Source organism: Echiichthys vipera (genome assembly GCF_963691815.1).
Source record: "Echiichthys vipera genome assembly, chromosome: 21".
Classification (NCBI taxonomy): Eukaryota; Metazoa; Chordata; class Actinopteri; order Perciformes; family Trachinidae; genus Echiichthys; species Echiichthys vipera.
In genome coordinates this window covers 25,350,221-25,366,399 of record NC_139846.1, presented here as the reverse complement: position 1 = coordinate 25,366,399, position 16,179 = coordinate 25,350,221, and the positions used below count along the sequence as shown (strand labels likewise).

General features: G+C 46.9%; 1 protein-coding gene across 1 annotated transcript in view; it reads left to right on the top strand.

The window, feature by feature from the left end:
- Window positions 1-16,179, top strand: part of nebl (nebulette) — a 77,602-nt gene that overhangs the window by 11,259 nt on the left and 50,164 nt on the right. Inside the window, exons 3-4 of the mRNA XM_083935718.1 lie at window positions 9,176-9,260; window positions 13,605-13,712. Coding sequence (XP_083791844.1) covers window positions 9,176-9,260; window positions 13,605-13,712 — 193 coding nt within the window. The remainder of the gene's footprint in view (window positions 1-9,175; window positions 9,261-13,604; window positions 13,713-16,179) is intronic.

Below are 16,179 nucleotides of genomic sequence, written 5' to 3'. Positions count from 1 at the left end.
GAGGGACGCATCTCCCTCCCCCCCAACGTCACATACATGCCTTTTTTAGGTCAGAGGAAATGAGGCGAAGTCAAAGTCTGACAAGATGGAGACTCATGTAGGCGAGGACGACTGGATCAAGCTGAGACAACGGACCTTGACGTCACGACAACATTTTTTTGTGGTTAAGACACCAAGACCTTGAAGAACAGACCATGCTGTGATTTGGGATCATTTGTGGTCGATTGTATGTTTTGCCCCTTGTGTTGTTGTTGTAGTTGTTGTTGTGAATCTCCCGGTGAAGTCCATCCTTCCTCTGAACGCCCTCAGTCTCTAGTTTGTGGTCGTAAAGTTTCATGAGGCTGTGATTCTCCTCGAGGTCACAACGCCTCATTTAAGACGATGAAATGTTTCTATGGGGACGGACGCCATCACACGTGAAGACAACTGGGCTCATTGGAGCTAAATGGTCTGGATTATCATAAAGTGAACATGTCAGTAAAGGGGATACTCACAGGGACCCGGACGACCCATTTTCATTCACTTATAAGGGCGTCAGAGGACATAGGACCCCTTTAAAATGGCCAGGACAGGTTTTGCCTCTCCAAAATGTTGCCTAACGTTGGTCGTCTCACTCCTCGTCACCTCAGTTTCAGTCAGATGCTTCTGTTCTGAACTCTTCTAATCTCAGCCACCCATCAGCCCGGCAGTCAGCTATTAAATCCTCTGGGTGATGGTATCTCTTACTTAAATGAGCCCCAGCTTGAATTAACTCCCCCTCATTTGTCACAGCCTTTTATCAGGGAGCGTGCACCAACGTAAAAGCACCCAAGTGTTGGTGGTGAAAGGAAAGTGATTAAACACGAGCCGGCTCTAAAGTTCGTCACACACAGAGAAACTTTCCAGGAAACGGTAGAATATCTCTGTAGAGAGTATTACGCTGCATTTATTGGATCCTTCCTTCATTGTGGCAGCTTGATGAATAAAAGATGGCAGAAAGATAAAACACTCAGGTTGCAGGCGCTCTCGGCTTTCATGTGCTGAAGTTTTAATTTCAGTGATACAGTTGGCGAGGCGTTTGCAACCCACATATTCTACACACACACGTACACTGTGTTAGTCCATGCCTGGGGGGGTTGGGGGGGGGCAGTGTGTCTGATGTCAAACTAGGCCAGTGGTTGCAGAGCTCAGACTCACATTGAGGTGGACGGCAGTGATCAGCATCTGTGTCTGTCTCCTCCTCAGCATCTGTGTCTTATACACCTGATTATAGCAAAGACCTCAGCCCATAGGACTGCTGGCTCAACTGGTTTCAGTGCTAAGTTTATTAAATATGAAGCAATCTAGTGCTAAAACTGTTAGCTGATTAATTGTTTAGACGTCTGGCTACGATACGAATCATGATACAGAGGCTACGATATGATGAGTATCCCGATACAGAGGCTACAGTTTGATACGTATCACGACACAGAGGTTACGATTTGATACGTATCATGATAGACGCTACGATTTGATACATATCACGATACAGAGGCTACGATACTTATCATGATACAGAGGCTAGAGTATGATACGTATCACGATACAAAGACCACAATATTTCTCACGATACAGAGGCTACGATATGAAAGGTATCACGATACAGAGGCTACGATATGATACGTATCACGATACAGAGGCTACGATATGATGCGTATCACGAAAAAGAGGCTACGTTATGATACGTATCACGATATTTTCTCAAGTTAGAGAGCCTACGATATGATACATATCGCAATACAGAGGCTACGATATGATACGTATCACGATAAAGAGGCTACGATTTGATACGTATCACGATACAAAGACCACAATATTTCTCAAGATACAGAGGCTACAATATGATACATATCATGATACAGAGGCTGCGGTACGATACGTATCATGATACAGAGGCTATTGTCACTCTCGACAAGTTTGTCGTTTGGGGTTTGTTGTCTGTGGAACAATAAGCAAGTATGAAGCCTTTCAGGGACCGTCTACACGACACGGGAACGTTTTCAGAACCTTTCTCTGTTGCATTTTCAAAACTATGCTGCGAGTTTATCGCCTACAGCCGAACACGGAGTAAACAGAATAAACAGGCAAGAAATACCTGTGTTAAGAAATGTGGATTTGAGTTCAGCAGTCTTGAGTTTTATTAATATTTTAAATAGAAAAATGTACAGAATAGAATAATTATAGAATAGAAAAAATGTTGTGCAGGGGGATGTGCAAACGTTTACAGTTTAAAGCGTGAGGGATGTGTGCAAGTGGGGAGAAAAGATAACAGTCTCATGCGTCTCTTTATTAATTCATACACACTTGTCTTTAATCCTGTAATGCACATTTAATGCTGTTGGTAGCCTGATGATCTTTATTAGAATTAAAAATAAAGTTCTGAGGGTTTTTGTTCCTAATTGTGTTCGCGATGATCAAAGCGTCTGCAGAGTTGAACAGGTCAAATCATTTGAATAGAAACGTCTTCTCTGCTCTACAGCTCCATGAATATTTGATACAACTTTAAAGAGTCAGATGAGGACATTAAATCATTTATTCTACCACAGAAGCAGCGTGTTTATGCAGCTCTTCATGTGGTTTAAGCACAAATACAAAGTACTCGAGCTAGTCGCTGAAGCCCGACAACGTGTCTGGAACGCTGAAGTCCGGCCAGTGGACGTTGGGTGCAGGGGGTTCGTGGGGACATCTACCACAAAACTTCTGAGGGACTTGGGAGTTAAGGGCCAGGGCCAACGCACAGCCGTCAAAGCCGCATCAGAGGCAGCAGAAAGAAGCAGCCAGTGGCTCTGGCTGAAGCGAAACGACCCCAGTTGGGCCCCCAAATAGTGTGATAGGAGGTATGCGGTCAGCCTAGGCCTGACTCAGTGAGCTGGACGCCCCTGCCATGCATAGTCCCCTGAGATGTCCGCCACTTGACAACAAGGTGACTCTCACGGCTAATTGGGCTTGGGACGCAAGCTCAGGGCTGATCACCCTGCGGCTGGCCGCCTCTGGGGAGGGTGTATAGTGTAAATGGCCGAAACACCCCACGATCCAGAGGAACATGATGATGATGCGTCCCGTAAATTCCATTCTCCTTCAAGTCGTCCACCATTCACCGATAAGTCCACCAGCTAATTGTATGTGCTTGCACAAGGATAACAACATCTCATCCTGTGTATTCTGGAATCAGAAACTCTGTTTTTTTGTTATTCCTTGGCTGCAAAAGGTAGATCTGCAGAGATTAACTGGTGAATCGATTCATTGCAAACTAATTTATGATGAAAAAAAGTCAAAACTGTGTGATTTCAGCTTTAAGATGTGAATATTTTCTGATTTCTTTCCTCCTCTATGACAGTAACCTGAATAGATTTGACCATGGTTCCACATTTTTCACCATTTTATAAACCAAACAACTTCTCCATTAATCGAGAATATAATCAACAATGAAAATAATTGTTAGTTGCAGCCCTAGACGACGGAGCGACGTGCAGAAAACACATGCGACAATAACAGCAACAACAGAAACAGCATGTTCCCTTGATTCAGTGTGTGTGTGTGTGTGTGTGTGTGTGTGTGTGTGTGTGTGTGTGTGTGTGTGTGTGTGTGTGTGTGTGTGTGTGTGTGTGTGTGTGTGTGTGTGTGTGTGTGTGTGTGTGTGTGTGTGTGTGTGTGTGTGTGTGTGTGTGTGTGTGTGTGTGTGTGTGTGTGTGTGTGTGTGTCTGCTCAACGAGGTTCACAGGAGCCAAGTCTGTCCTGAGCCCACACTGAGACTTTCATCAACACCTAAGCAGGAAGGTGGAGAGCAGCCAGACTGACCAGCAACACACACACACACACACACACACACAAACACACACACACACACACGAGAAACACACACAATCAGCTGTCACGCCTCGTCTTCCTCCTCTTCATCTGTCTCGCTCACTGATTCACCAAAGGAGCATCCATGTTGTCGTGTGTCAGTTCCTAAAGAAACTTGCCGTCCACGTGCTGCGTGTTGTTGTTGTTGTTGACGACAGTGAGGACGGACGGATGGATGATTGACCGTGGCGTCACTGGCTCATCTCCCGTCATGCAGCCTGGTTTAGCTACAGTGACAGCCACGCCTCCGAGGGCCGCGGCCAAAATTCATAATCAGGATCATTTTGGTCACCGTTGAGATCACGGTTTCTGTTATTTTGTCTGGTCACAGAACAGATGCATCCTGGGTAAGAATGGGTTGGTTTGGATTTGGTGTTCTGAATAGAGTGATGGCACCGTGTCATGATAGTGCAGTTTCTAGGTTAAACACACAGACGAGCCAACGAGCGCCACAGGAGGGCTGACCATTAGCTAATCAGCGCCGTGGGCGGGGCTAACATCACTGGCCAATCACAACCAAGTTATTTAAACATGCTTGCGTCCTTGGCTCTGCTGTGCTCCAGATCACTACGTTGCCTGTTCCGATCACCCTTTGCCTATTCCGATCACTCCGTTGCTTAATCCGATCACTCTGTTGCCTACTCCGATCACTCCGTTGCTTAATCCGATCACTCTGTTGCCTACTCCGATCACCCCGTTGCCTACTCCGATCACCCCGTTGCTTAATCCGATCACTCTGTTGCCTACTCCGATCACCCCGTTGCCTACTCCGATCACCCCGTTGCTTAATCCGATCACTCTGTTGCCTACTCCGATCACTCCGTTGCTTAATCCGATCACTCTGTTGCCTACTGCGATCACTCCGTTGTCTACTCCGATCACCCCGTTGCCTACTCCGATCACCCTGTTGACTACTCCGATCACCCCGTTGCCTTCTCCGATCACTCCGTCGCCTACTCCGATCACTCCGTCGCCTACTCCGATCACTCTGTCGCCTACTCCGATCACCCCGTCGCCTACTTCGATCACTCTGTCGCCTACTCCGATCACTCTGTTGCCTACTGCGATCACCCCGTTGCCTACTGCGATCACCCCATTGCCTACTCAGATCACGCCGTTGCCTAAGGAGCTCGCACTTCACGACTGGCGCAGCAGCTCCAGCTGGGCCAAGGCCGTTTAAGCAGCCTAGCTGTGCTGCTATTGACAGGACACTTGTCAAGTCCCTGGAAAAGACCCAGAGAAAAAACTGTCTTCATGGCTTATTTGATGGGTTTTCATGCCCAAAAACACCATGGCCGCCATTTTGTTTACACTTTAAAGTAAGCATAGCGCTAAACCGGACGTTAGCCGGCTCAGACTGGTCGTTAGAGAGAACTTATTGTCCGGTGGGACGACTACATTTCTCTTCCACTTGCCTTACAAAAACAAAATCCAGACGAGCCTTAATGTGGCGACAGAACAAACTGCCGTTGTTTGGGTTTAAATCTGCACGGATGACGTCGGCCTCTTCTCACCGACCGCCTCCGTCTGAACGTCTGATCGCTCAGTTGGACCCGTCTGCGTCAGCGAGGAGGCTGCCGCCGCTCGGCAAATGTCACGGCAACATTATAGACAATGGTAAATCTAAATCCGTATCCACAACACACCCACACACACACACACACACACACACACACACACTCTGATGTATTGTGAATCTGGTGTCTTAACCAAGCAGTAAGAGAAAGGCAGGATGTGTCTGAGAGTATTACTGGAAAGACTTTAAAGGACAGTGTGTGTGTGTGTGTGTGTGTGTGTCTGTGTGTGTGTGTGTGTGTGTGTGCGTGCGTGCGTGCGCGTGTGTGTGTGTGTGAGTTTGTTCTTGTTTTTTTTGGCGGAAGTTATATTTAGCTCATGTCGGGAGTTACCAAACAGCTTATTGTTTGTTAAGCTGTGTGTAATTAGTTTTTATCCTAGAATTATGTGTGTGTGTGTGTGTGTGTGTATGTGCTTTAGACACACACACACACACACACAAACACAAACACAAAGTGAATCCCGTGTTACACCCATCCTTTAATTATTTCCACTTCCTGTCTGCTTTGATTTGCTGGCGTTCATTATCACGGCTGCAGCTCATTTACTTTTTGTACTAAAGTACGTTTACTTTGTTTAATTCTGACGTTTTTTACTTCAGTATTTAACCTTTTATTTTCATACTTATTCAATTTGATCATTTATCGTCTTTCAATAGAATCAATATTGTGGAAAAAATCACACATTACCCAGAAAATGTTGCCTGAAACACCCGAGAATATCATTTGAAAGCAGCCGTTTTAAACTTGACATTAAACACAGTTCAGCGACGTCAACATCAGTGTCTCATTAAGCAGATATCTGATATATTGAGATAAAGTCTTTTACGGAAGAAGGAAGATTTATATTGTTGTTCTTGCAAGTTCTGTCCTGTGTTTTACATCCTTTAAGTGTAAATCCAGCACAAAATCATCCCAGGGTCTTTTTCTGCACTTACAATCATCCAATACTCCATGGAGACAGGAGAGATGCTAACAGCCGGACGTGGCTAACAGTGATTAGCTCGGGGCAGCACGGTGAAGGCATTCAAAGGTCTTTTTTAACCACTAATGCTGCTGAAAATAACAGCAAACCTCTGCAGCAGCATGAGAAGAGTCCCTACACACACAACAAAGCACCAATGGGCTCCTTCCACTGTAATGGACTTTACTATGAGAGGAGCTGGTGCAGGGGCCAGTAGGTAAGTCTTTAAAACACTCTTTAATAAACTCTGGCTTCACTAACTACGCTGTTGCTGCTTTGTTGTGTGTGTAGGGACTCTTCTCATGCTGCTGCAGAGGTTTGCTGTTATTTTCAGCAGCATTAGTGGTTAAAAAAGACCTTTGAATGCCTTCACCGTGCTGCCCCGAGCTAATCACTGTTAGCCACGTCCGCCTGTTAGCATCTCTCCTGGATTTCTACCTTAATAGTTGTTACACGACAAAAACTGTCTCCATGATTATTGGACGATTGAAAGTGCAGAAAAAGACTGGAATCACACATTAATAGTCTTTAATTACAGATATATTTGTGGTTATGGAGATAAGAAATGTCCTGTATCGGGATAAACGACCATGACTCGACTTTAAAAAGTTAAAGCACGGAGCGGACGAGCCGGTTCGTCTCCTGCAGACGTCAGCTGGCTGTTAAAGACTCCACACAGACTGAGTGACTGTGCCAGCCAGCCAGGCTGACTGTGTGTGTGTGTGTGTGTGCGTGTCTGTGCGTCTGTGTGTGTGTGTGTGTGTTAAACATCCCACAGAGCCGCTCTTTGTCTCAAACTATTGGGTTTCACCAAACGAACAAAGCATCCGTGGTTGCCAGTGGCGACGGGAACAGGTGAAGTGAAACTTGGGGACAAAATTAGTTTTCGTGTGTGTTTATGTAACACTGACAGCAGTGACACACACACACACACACACACACACACACTCAGTGGCCTGTGGTCGTGTTTTCCTCTCTGCAGGACGAAGAGAAGAGAAGAAGCTTGTTTTCATGCTTGTTTTCTTTTGCTTTGTTCTGATTCAGAGGCTGAAATTATACAATTGTTGCGTTTTCTTCCTTTTGTTCGTTTGGGATTCGAACTTGTGAACAAATGTCAGAAAACTTACCAGAAGAAGAAGAAGACAGATTTCCCTTCTTCTTTTCCCCCAAAGAAATTCTCCCAACGTCACCGTTACATAATCGCAGACGCTACGATTGATCTGGTGTCCTGAGTCCTGCGTGGAGTGTGTGTGTGTGTGCGTTTGTTTCGTGTGTGCGTGTGTGTGTGTGTGTGTGTGTGTGTGTGTGTGTGTGCGCGCGCGTTTTGTGTGTAAGGAAGGAAGAAACCTCCTTAAATCTGCAGCGTCGAGCGTTCTGGATGAAATAATATCACTTTAGTTTAATTTCATTCATTCATTCATTCATCTTCAGCCTCTTGTCCCTGTCGGGGTCGTTGGGGGGGGGCTGGAGCCGATCCCAGCTGACATCGGGCGTGAGGCGGGGTCCACCCTGGACAGGACGCCAGTCTATCACAGGACACATAGAGACGAACAGAGACAGACAACCATTCACACCTACGGGTGATTTGGGGCGCACTCACACTGTCCTCCCGCACCGCGACCCGTGCTTTAGGGTCCTTGTCCCCCCCCTCCAGGCCCGTTTGTACTCACACTACCTGGGCCTCGGAGAATGCTTCTTGCTGCCTATACGTCATCACGCCGTAACACGTCACACGCATTGATGATGTCATGGTGATGCGTGGCTTTGTTTCCAGATCTTTCCGTAGACCTCGGAGTTTTTGTGCGTCTTGTCGACTGTTTTTGAATCTTTTCATCGACCAAATCTGCAGTAAACACTCCACCTCCGCATCACACCAACGTGAACCTTTCACCGCCATTGTTTGAAATGTCCGCGCATGGTCCGTCCTTCTATTTTCTATGTCCCAACAGGCGGACATAACGCTACCGCCGTAGGGCTTGTACACGTGCGCATGCTCGTACTCGTACATGTGCAAACGGCTCCACTAAAGCCCACCTCTTTCAAGCGGGCCGTGGGCGGCACGGGTGCACTCACACTGCTTAAAGGTACTAGGCTTTAGCTGAAAAACCGGTTTTGGCCCGGGACAGAACGACAGTGTGAGTGCGCCCTTAGAGTCATCAATGAACCGAACACCTGCACGTCTTTGGCGACCCTCCGGTTCCCAGCAGAGTCACCTATGGACTGAGCCGCTGCCGCCCCAGAAGCTTGATAGAAGCTTGATTTGAGGAGGATGTGACGACGCTGACGGAGCGCCGCCCTGAATAAAATGACACATTTCTCTGGTATGAACGTTTGTTGGGAACTTAATAAATAACAGAAGTGTCTGATGTTGTACTTTTATCATCTCCAGAGGCAGAAACGTCCTTTAAGAGCCACAGAGCAGTTTCTCTTCACTGCTTTGAAACATATAAATATATAATTATATAAAGACTGGAGGTGGAGGACGGGAGAGTTTCCACCGTCCACCCACCCACTCCTCTACTCATCCCTCTCTTCCTGCACTCAAAAGCTTTGAATCCAAACCCACTGACGCTGTTTTTAGAAAACCAACTCATAAAAACACGTTAAGAGTTTAAAAGGTCCGGTGAGATAAAGAGAAACGTGTCAGGGTGGTTTCTCTTCATCCTCAGAGCTCAGCGGGTCCTTGTTCGGCATTATTCATCCGTTCAAAGGTGTGGAACAGGAAGTCTTATTTTGAAAGGGTGTCGATGAAAGTCTCTCTCCCCTGTTTCAGACATTACCCCAAGACGTCCTTCACCATCGTGGCCGACACGCCGGAGAACCTGAGGCTGAGACAGCAGAGCGAGCTACAGAGCCAGGTAACACACACACGCACACACACACACACAGACATACACAAGCACGCACACACACACACACACACACAGCTGACCGTGCCGAGGTCACAGGACTAGAATGTCCGTGTCCCATTTTTACTCAATACAATAAAACAATATATAACATTTCATGGATGTAAGCCAAGGCAATTAACTAGGTTATATCTATATACATAGATCTAGATCTATAGATATAGATCTATGTATCATACATAGGTGTAGATTTCAGCGAGGATGCAGGGGACATGTCCCCCTCAACATTTAGAAGAGGTAGAAATACAAAAATAAGCGTTAAAGGAGCTGAAAACACGTTTGGTAGATGTTGGATCGTGTCTGTTGTGGTTCAGAAGCCGTCACTGATGATTTCTGGCTGTAAAACAGTGAAAAATGTTGTTATTCTGCATCAGAGTCGCTCTGGAACACTTAGACGGCGTTTAGGCCTCAATGTCGCCGTTGTTAACTCCGCCCATCTGTATAAACCACGCCCTTAGCTCATAACCCCACCCATCTACATCAACCCCGCCCTTAGCTCGTAACCCCGCCCATCTACATTAACCCCGCCCTTAGCTCATAACCCCACCCATCTGTATTAACCCCGCCCTTAGATCGTAACCCCGCCCATCTGCATTAACCCCGCCCTTAGCTCATAACCCCGCCCATCTGCATTAACCCCGCCCTTAGCTCATAACCCCGCCCATCTGCATTAACCCCGCCCTTAGCTCGTAACCCCGCCCGTCTGCATTAACCCCGCCCTTAGCTCGTAACCCCGCCCGTCTGCATTAACCCCGCCCTTAGATCGTAACCCCGCCCATCTGCATTAACCCCACCCTTAGCTCGGAACCCCGCCCATCTGTATTAACCCCACCCTTAGCCCGTAACCCCGCCCATCTGCATTAACCCCGCCCTTAGCTCATAACCCCGCCCATCTGCATTAACCCCGCCCTTAGCTCATAACCCCGCCCGTCTGCATTAACCCCGCCCTTAGCTCATAACCCCGCCCGTCTGCATTAACCCCGCCCTTAGATCGTAACCCCGCCCATCTGCATTAACCCCACCCTTAGCTTGTACCCCCGCCCATCTGTATTAACCCCACCCTTAGCCCGTAACCCCGCCCATCTGTATTAACCCCGCCATTAGCCCGTAACTCCGCCCATCTGCATTAACCCTGGCCCTCTTCTTCTTCTTCCTCTTCTTCTCCTCCTCCTCCTCTTCTTCTTCTCCTCCTCCTTCTCCTTCTTCTCCTTCTTCTTCTCCACCTCCTCCTCTTCTTCTTCTTCTCCTCTTCCTCCTCCTCTTCTTCTTCTTCTCCTCCTCTTCTTCTTCCTCTTCTTCTTGTTCGTCCTTCTTCCTCCTCTTCTTCTTCTTCCTCCTCTTCCTCCCCCTCTTCTTCTTCTCCTTCTCCTCCTCTTCTTCCTCTTCTTCTTCTTCCTCAGCTCTTCCACTCCGCGTGTCTCACGTCCCCGGAGGTGAAGTTGAAATCACTTCATGTTTTAATGCTGAAGCTTTCAGCTCGTGCTCAGGAAGCTGATTATAACAGACAAAGACGCCGTGCAGAGCGAGCGTTCACGCTGACCTAGTTGGGTTTTTGGTTCAGATCGTCCGCTGCTGTGAAGAGTGAGTGAACATCTGTCACACATTTACATCTCTGTGTCCCCGCTCCGACGCTCAGTTCCCGTCATTTTTGCTGCAAACAGAATTAATTTAGGGCGCCCTCCCACTGTGCCTCCGTGCCGTGCCCCAGCACGTGTCACGGCTAAAGTCTGGTTCCTTTGACCAGTGTGAGTGCAACCGTACCACGTCTAGGAGCGGCACGCTTGCCGTCCACGGCCCGTTTGGGAGAGGTGGGCTTTAGTAAAGCACGTTTGCACATGTACGAGCACGAGCGTGCGCACGTGTACGAGCACGAGGCCTACGGCGGTTCTGAGGTCATTTCCTGTGCGCCTGTTGGGACGTAGAAAAAAGAAGGAGGGACCATGCGCGGACATTTCAAACAATGGCGGTGAAAGGTTCACGTTGGTGTGATGCGGAGGTGGAGTGTTTACTGCAGATTTGGTCGATGAAAAGATTCAAAAACAGTCGACAAGACGCACAAAAACTCTGAGGTCTACGGAAAGATCTGGAAACAAAGCCACGCATCGCCATGACGTCATCAATGCGTGTGACGTGTTACGGCGTGATGACGTATAGGCAGCAAGAAGCATTCTCCGAGGCCCAGGTAGTGTGAGTACAAACGGGCCTGGAGGGGGGGACAAGGACCCTAAAGCACGGGGCACGGGACGGAGGAACAGTGCTAACACTAACGATTAACGCTAACGGCTAACGCTAACGGTTAACGCTAACTGTCAGTCAAACTCCTCTAATCCTTGTTTTGATGCTGTGGTTTTCTGGAGGGGACGGGTTCAAACAGGCTCAAACAGACTCCGGTCTCCTGGAGCTACTGGGCCGGGTCTGACCAACCTGGCAACCCCACTGCTGGACTTCTTTTTTGTTGTTGCAACGACAATCTGGAGACTCTAGATGGAGCTGTTCTGCTCATTCTACACATTCAACCTTTAAGTTTAGGCACTAAAACCCCTTGAACAGAGAAGTTCACGTGAGATATTTATCATTTCATGTCATGGAAAACAGCGTGAGGATCTTCATCCTGACTTCATTTCAGGTTTCTAAACCCAAAAACACGAGATGACGCAACAGGAAGCGCCAAAATGCAAACTCATCCCTTCAGCGACGGTGTGCGATTTAGCTCGTTAGCTCGTTAGCTGACGACTGATGTGATGTGTGTTTAATCTTCTTTGTCGTGAGAACAGGAGCAGAACACGAGAACACACACACACCCAAAGAGTCTGAGTCATGGATCTGCAGCTCGCAGCCTTATGTAACTCTGAGCCGAGGACTAATGGGCTGTTACTGACGACTGAGAGACACCAGCAGCACCACTTTATGGATAAATGAGCCGCAGTGTTTCCTCTGAAGGTCAGAGTGAAGTGCAGGCCGGAGCGGAGTGAGAAATGACCTCCTGCCGCTCTGCTGTTGATGCCCATGTTGTCCGTGACTCAGGCGCTCTGTCTGCTGCTCCTCTGCCATCATTTGTTGTTTCGGACAAACATGGCTGCTGCTGTTATTCTGTATCAATACTCCAGAAAAGGTGTTTGTCTGTCCCTCCACTTCCTGTCTGTGGCTTTCAGCTCCAAGCTCATTGGTGAAGATAGACAGGAGAAACCAGAGCGTTGGTTGGGTCTATTTTAAGATGTGGATTAATCCTTAATTTGGTGCTCAGGCTGTGGTTTGTGTCTGAGACCCTGTTTTTCATTTGCATTTTTAAAATCCATTATTCACGCTATGAAACCAGGAGATAAGAGCGAGTTACACCTGTGTGCACAGCAGTTAGTGTATAAGTAATATTGAATATTTAATATTATTTTACAGTTCCTGTGTGAGGCCGTGTTCTGGTGTGTAATTATTTCTGCTGTGTGGGCGCGTCGAAGTGGTAACATCGACCTTCACATCCTCCTCTGTGTCGCCGCTGGGGCGTGAACTTTGTTGCCGTCTGTGATTCTTTAAGTGAGTTTTTCCAGGTCGTTAGTTCATGAACCAGGTCGAGCTGCAGCCTCTGACCTGGTTCTGCACAGAGAAGCTCCTTCATTCAGACGAACCAAAACACGTTACTCGTGTTTGTGAGTTTAACTTTATAACATTTTAGTAAATATATAATATAACACATCAATATTTAAACATTTCTGTCACTCACACTGTTTCAGAGTACACACAGGCCGGACTGGGATAATGATTAAAGCCACAAAAAGATGCAAAATGACTAAAAATAGATGCAAAACCACCACAAAAAGATGCAAAATGACTAAAAATAGATGCAAAACCAGCACAAAAAGATGCAAAATGACTAAAAATAGATGCAAAACCACCACAAAAAGATGCAAAATGACTAAAAATAGATGCAAAACCACCACAAAAAGATGCAAAATGACTAAAAACAGATGCAAAACCACCACAAAAAGATGCAAAATGACTAAAAATAGATGCAAAACCACCACAAAAAGATGCAAAATGACTAAAAATAGATGCAAAACCACCACAAAAAGATGCAAAATGACTAAAAATAGATGCAAAACCACCACAAAAAGATGCAAAATGACTAAAAATAGATGCAAAACCAGCACAAAAAGATGCAAAATGACTAAAAACAGATGCAAAACCAGCACAAAAAGGTTTGACACTAAGTGTAATCGCCGGTCTGAGTCCCGGGCCTGGTCTGATGTTGAGGGTGAAACGTCCTGAGTGACTCCTCAGGTGTGTGTTCTCTCTCTGCAGGTGAAGTATAAGAAGGACTTTGAGGAGAGTAAAGGTCGAGGGTTCAGCATCGTGTCCGACACTCCAGAGATGCAGAGACTCAGACGGACCCAGGAGCAGATCAGTATTGTATGTACACACACACACACACACACACACACACACACACACACACATGTTTGAATGATGGTGAGGTGGTGCACTTTGGTCAGTGAGCACAAACACACACACACACACACACAAACACACACACACACACGCACGCACACACACACACACACACACACACATGTTTGAATGAAAGTGAGGTGGTGCACTTTGGTCCGTGAGCACAAACACACACACACACACACACACACAGGTTTGAATGATGGTGAGGTGGTGCACTTTGGTCAGTGAGCACAAACACACACACACACGCACACACACACGTCCTGGAGCTCATCAGCTGTGTGAAGAGGAGCGTCTGCTGGAGCCAGCGAGTGTAAGTGACCTCACTCATTTACGTATTTGTTTATTTACAGTTATTAAATGATTTATAAATGCACCATAATCTGCAGAGGTTAAAGTGTTTAATGTTTTACAGACACGATGAACATTAAGCAACGTTTAAATAATTAAGCAATAATTCAAACAAATAATAATAATGAAAGAGGAAGTCGTTTTTAACGAAACAGGTTCATTTAATTATGGTTTTATGGTGTTTCAAACAAACAAGAGTGTGTTTTTAATCTTTGGTTGTTTCTGTGTGAGTGTGTGTGTGTGTGTGTGAGAGTGCGTGTGTGTGTGTGTGTCAGTGTGTGTGTGTGTCCTGATGACCCAGTGACCCTCAGCAGCTGATGCCAAGGTAGTGTGTGTTCTTCTTCCTCAAACATCTCATAAATCATCAGCTCTTTTACCATCTTATATGTTACCCCCTCCTCTGGGCCCGTTACTGTTCGGCCCTGTCGTCGTAGAGCATTGGTGTCAAAGTCAAGGCCCGCGGGCCATATCCGGCCCGCAAATGAATGATCTTGGCCCCTGGGATGATATTTGATTAGTATTAGAACCGGCCCGCACGCCACTGCCGCCTGCTGGTGTTTTCCACGCAGCAAAACTACATTACCCACAATGCAATGGCAGCCCGCGAACTCACTGCGCTGCAAGTGGGTCCATTATTCATCAGCATTCAGAACATTGAACCAGTCCGGCCCTCGGCTTGTAGCAAATTTGTTTTTTTGGCCCTCTGATGTATTTGACTTTGATCCCTGTCGTAGAGGAAGTAGGAAATCTTCGTCAGCGTTTTTTTGTCGTGTTTGCAGGAAAATAATTTTTACGAAAAACCAGTTATCAAAAAAAGTTGTAGAATATTTTTCTGTCCATCGACTGAAACGACGAAGCCTTTAAACTATGTAACATCAAACCTCATCAGCTGTCCTCTAACTTCTGTCTCCTCATCTGCTCTTCTTTCATTAATGCACACACACACACACACACACACACACACACACACTCTCCTATTAAACGCAGTGACATTCAGCAGCAGCCCACACATCTTTATTTTATCACTCAGCTCTTTTTCAAGGCCGCCACGGCGCCGAGAGAAGTGGGAGGAAGAGGAGGAGGAGGAGGAGGGTGTGAGGGCGGACGGAGAGAGAGGGAGAGATTCATGTTTGATGAATTCAGATTCACATCCAATTTATTATCTCATATCCGCCGTCGTAGAGAGAGAGAGAGAGAGAGAGAGAGAGACGGTCTGATGTCAGATGTGTTCTGATCCATCTGTGCTGAAGTGATTCACTCAGTCAGTCCTGGTTCACATCAGGACGAGATCACGGGGTGAACTTTGTGTTTCTGATCTGAGGGAGAAACTCTGTCTCCAGTCTAACCTCCGATCTTTCTCCGTCCCCAGAGCGGCTCGTTTACGGTGATTGTAGGTAAACTGTAGGTGAGACGGCGAGGACCGCAGCCACCGGTTCGGGACTCAGCTGATGTTCACGAGACCCGTGACGTGTTCAAAGAGCCCATTAATTAGTGGTGTAGTGGTTAGCACTGTCGCCTCACAGCGAGAGGGTTCCTGGTTTGAATCCCAGCTGGGGCCCTTCTGTGTGGAGTTTGCGTGTTGTCCCCGTGTCTGCGTGGGTTTTCTCCGGGTTCTCCGGTTTCCTCCCACAGTCCAAAGACGTGCAGGTGTTCGGTTCATTGATGACTCTAAATCACCCGTAGGTGTGAATGGTTGTCTGTGGCTGTTATATGCATCCTGTCCAGGGTGGACCCCTCACGCCCGATGTCAGCCCCACGCGACCCCGACCCTGGGATAAGCGTTTGAAGATGAATGAATGAATGGTGGTATTTACTGTAAGTGCAGGTTTCTCCTAGCCTCCTGAGCCTGTCCTGATTTCGTCAACATCAAAAAAACAAAACAAATCCTAAACATGGAGTGCGTTTAGGGTCGCTAACTAACGGCCTAAACGTCGTTAGTCTTCTAACGTGAATTCGTAGTCGTTAATTTGAATGAGGCAGTTTCATTCAAGGGTAGCAAGTTTGGAGTGGATGGAAAAGTTATTCCCAGAACATCAGACGGAGCAGAACCAACCTCTGTCCAAGTTCATTTCTT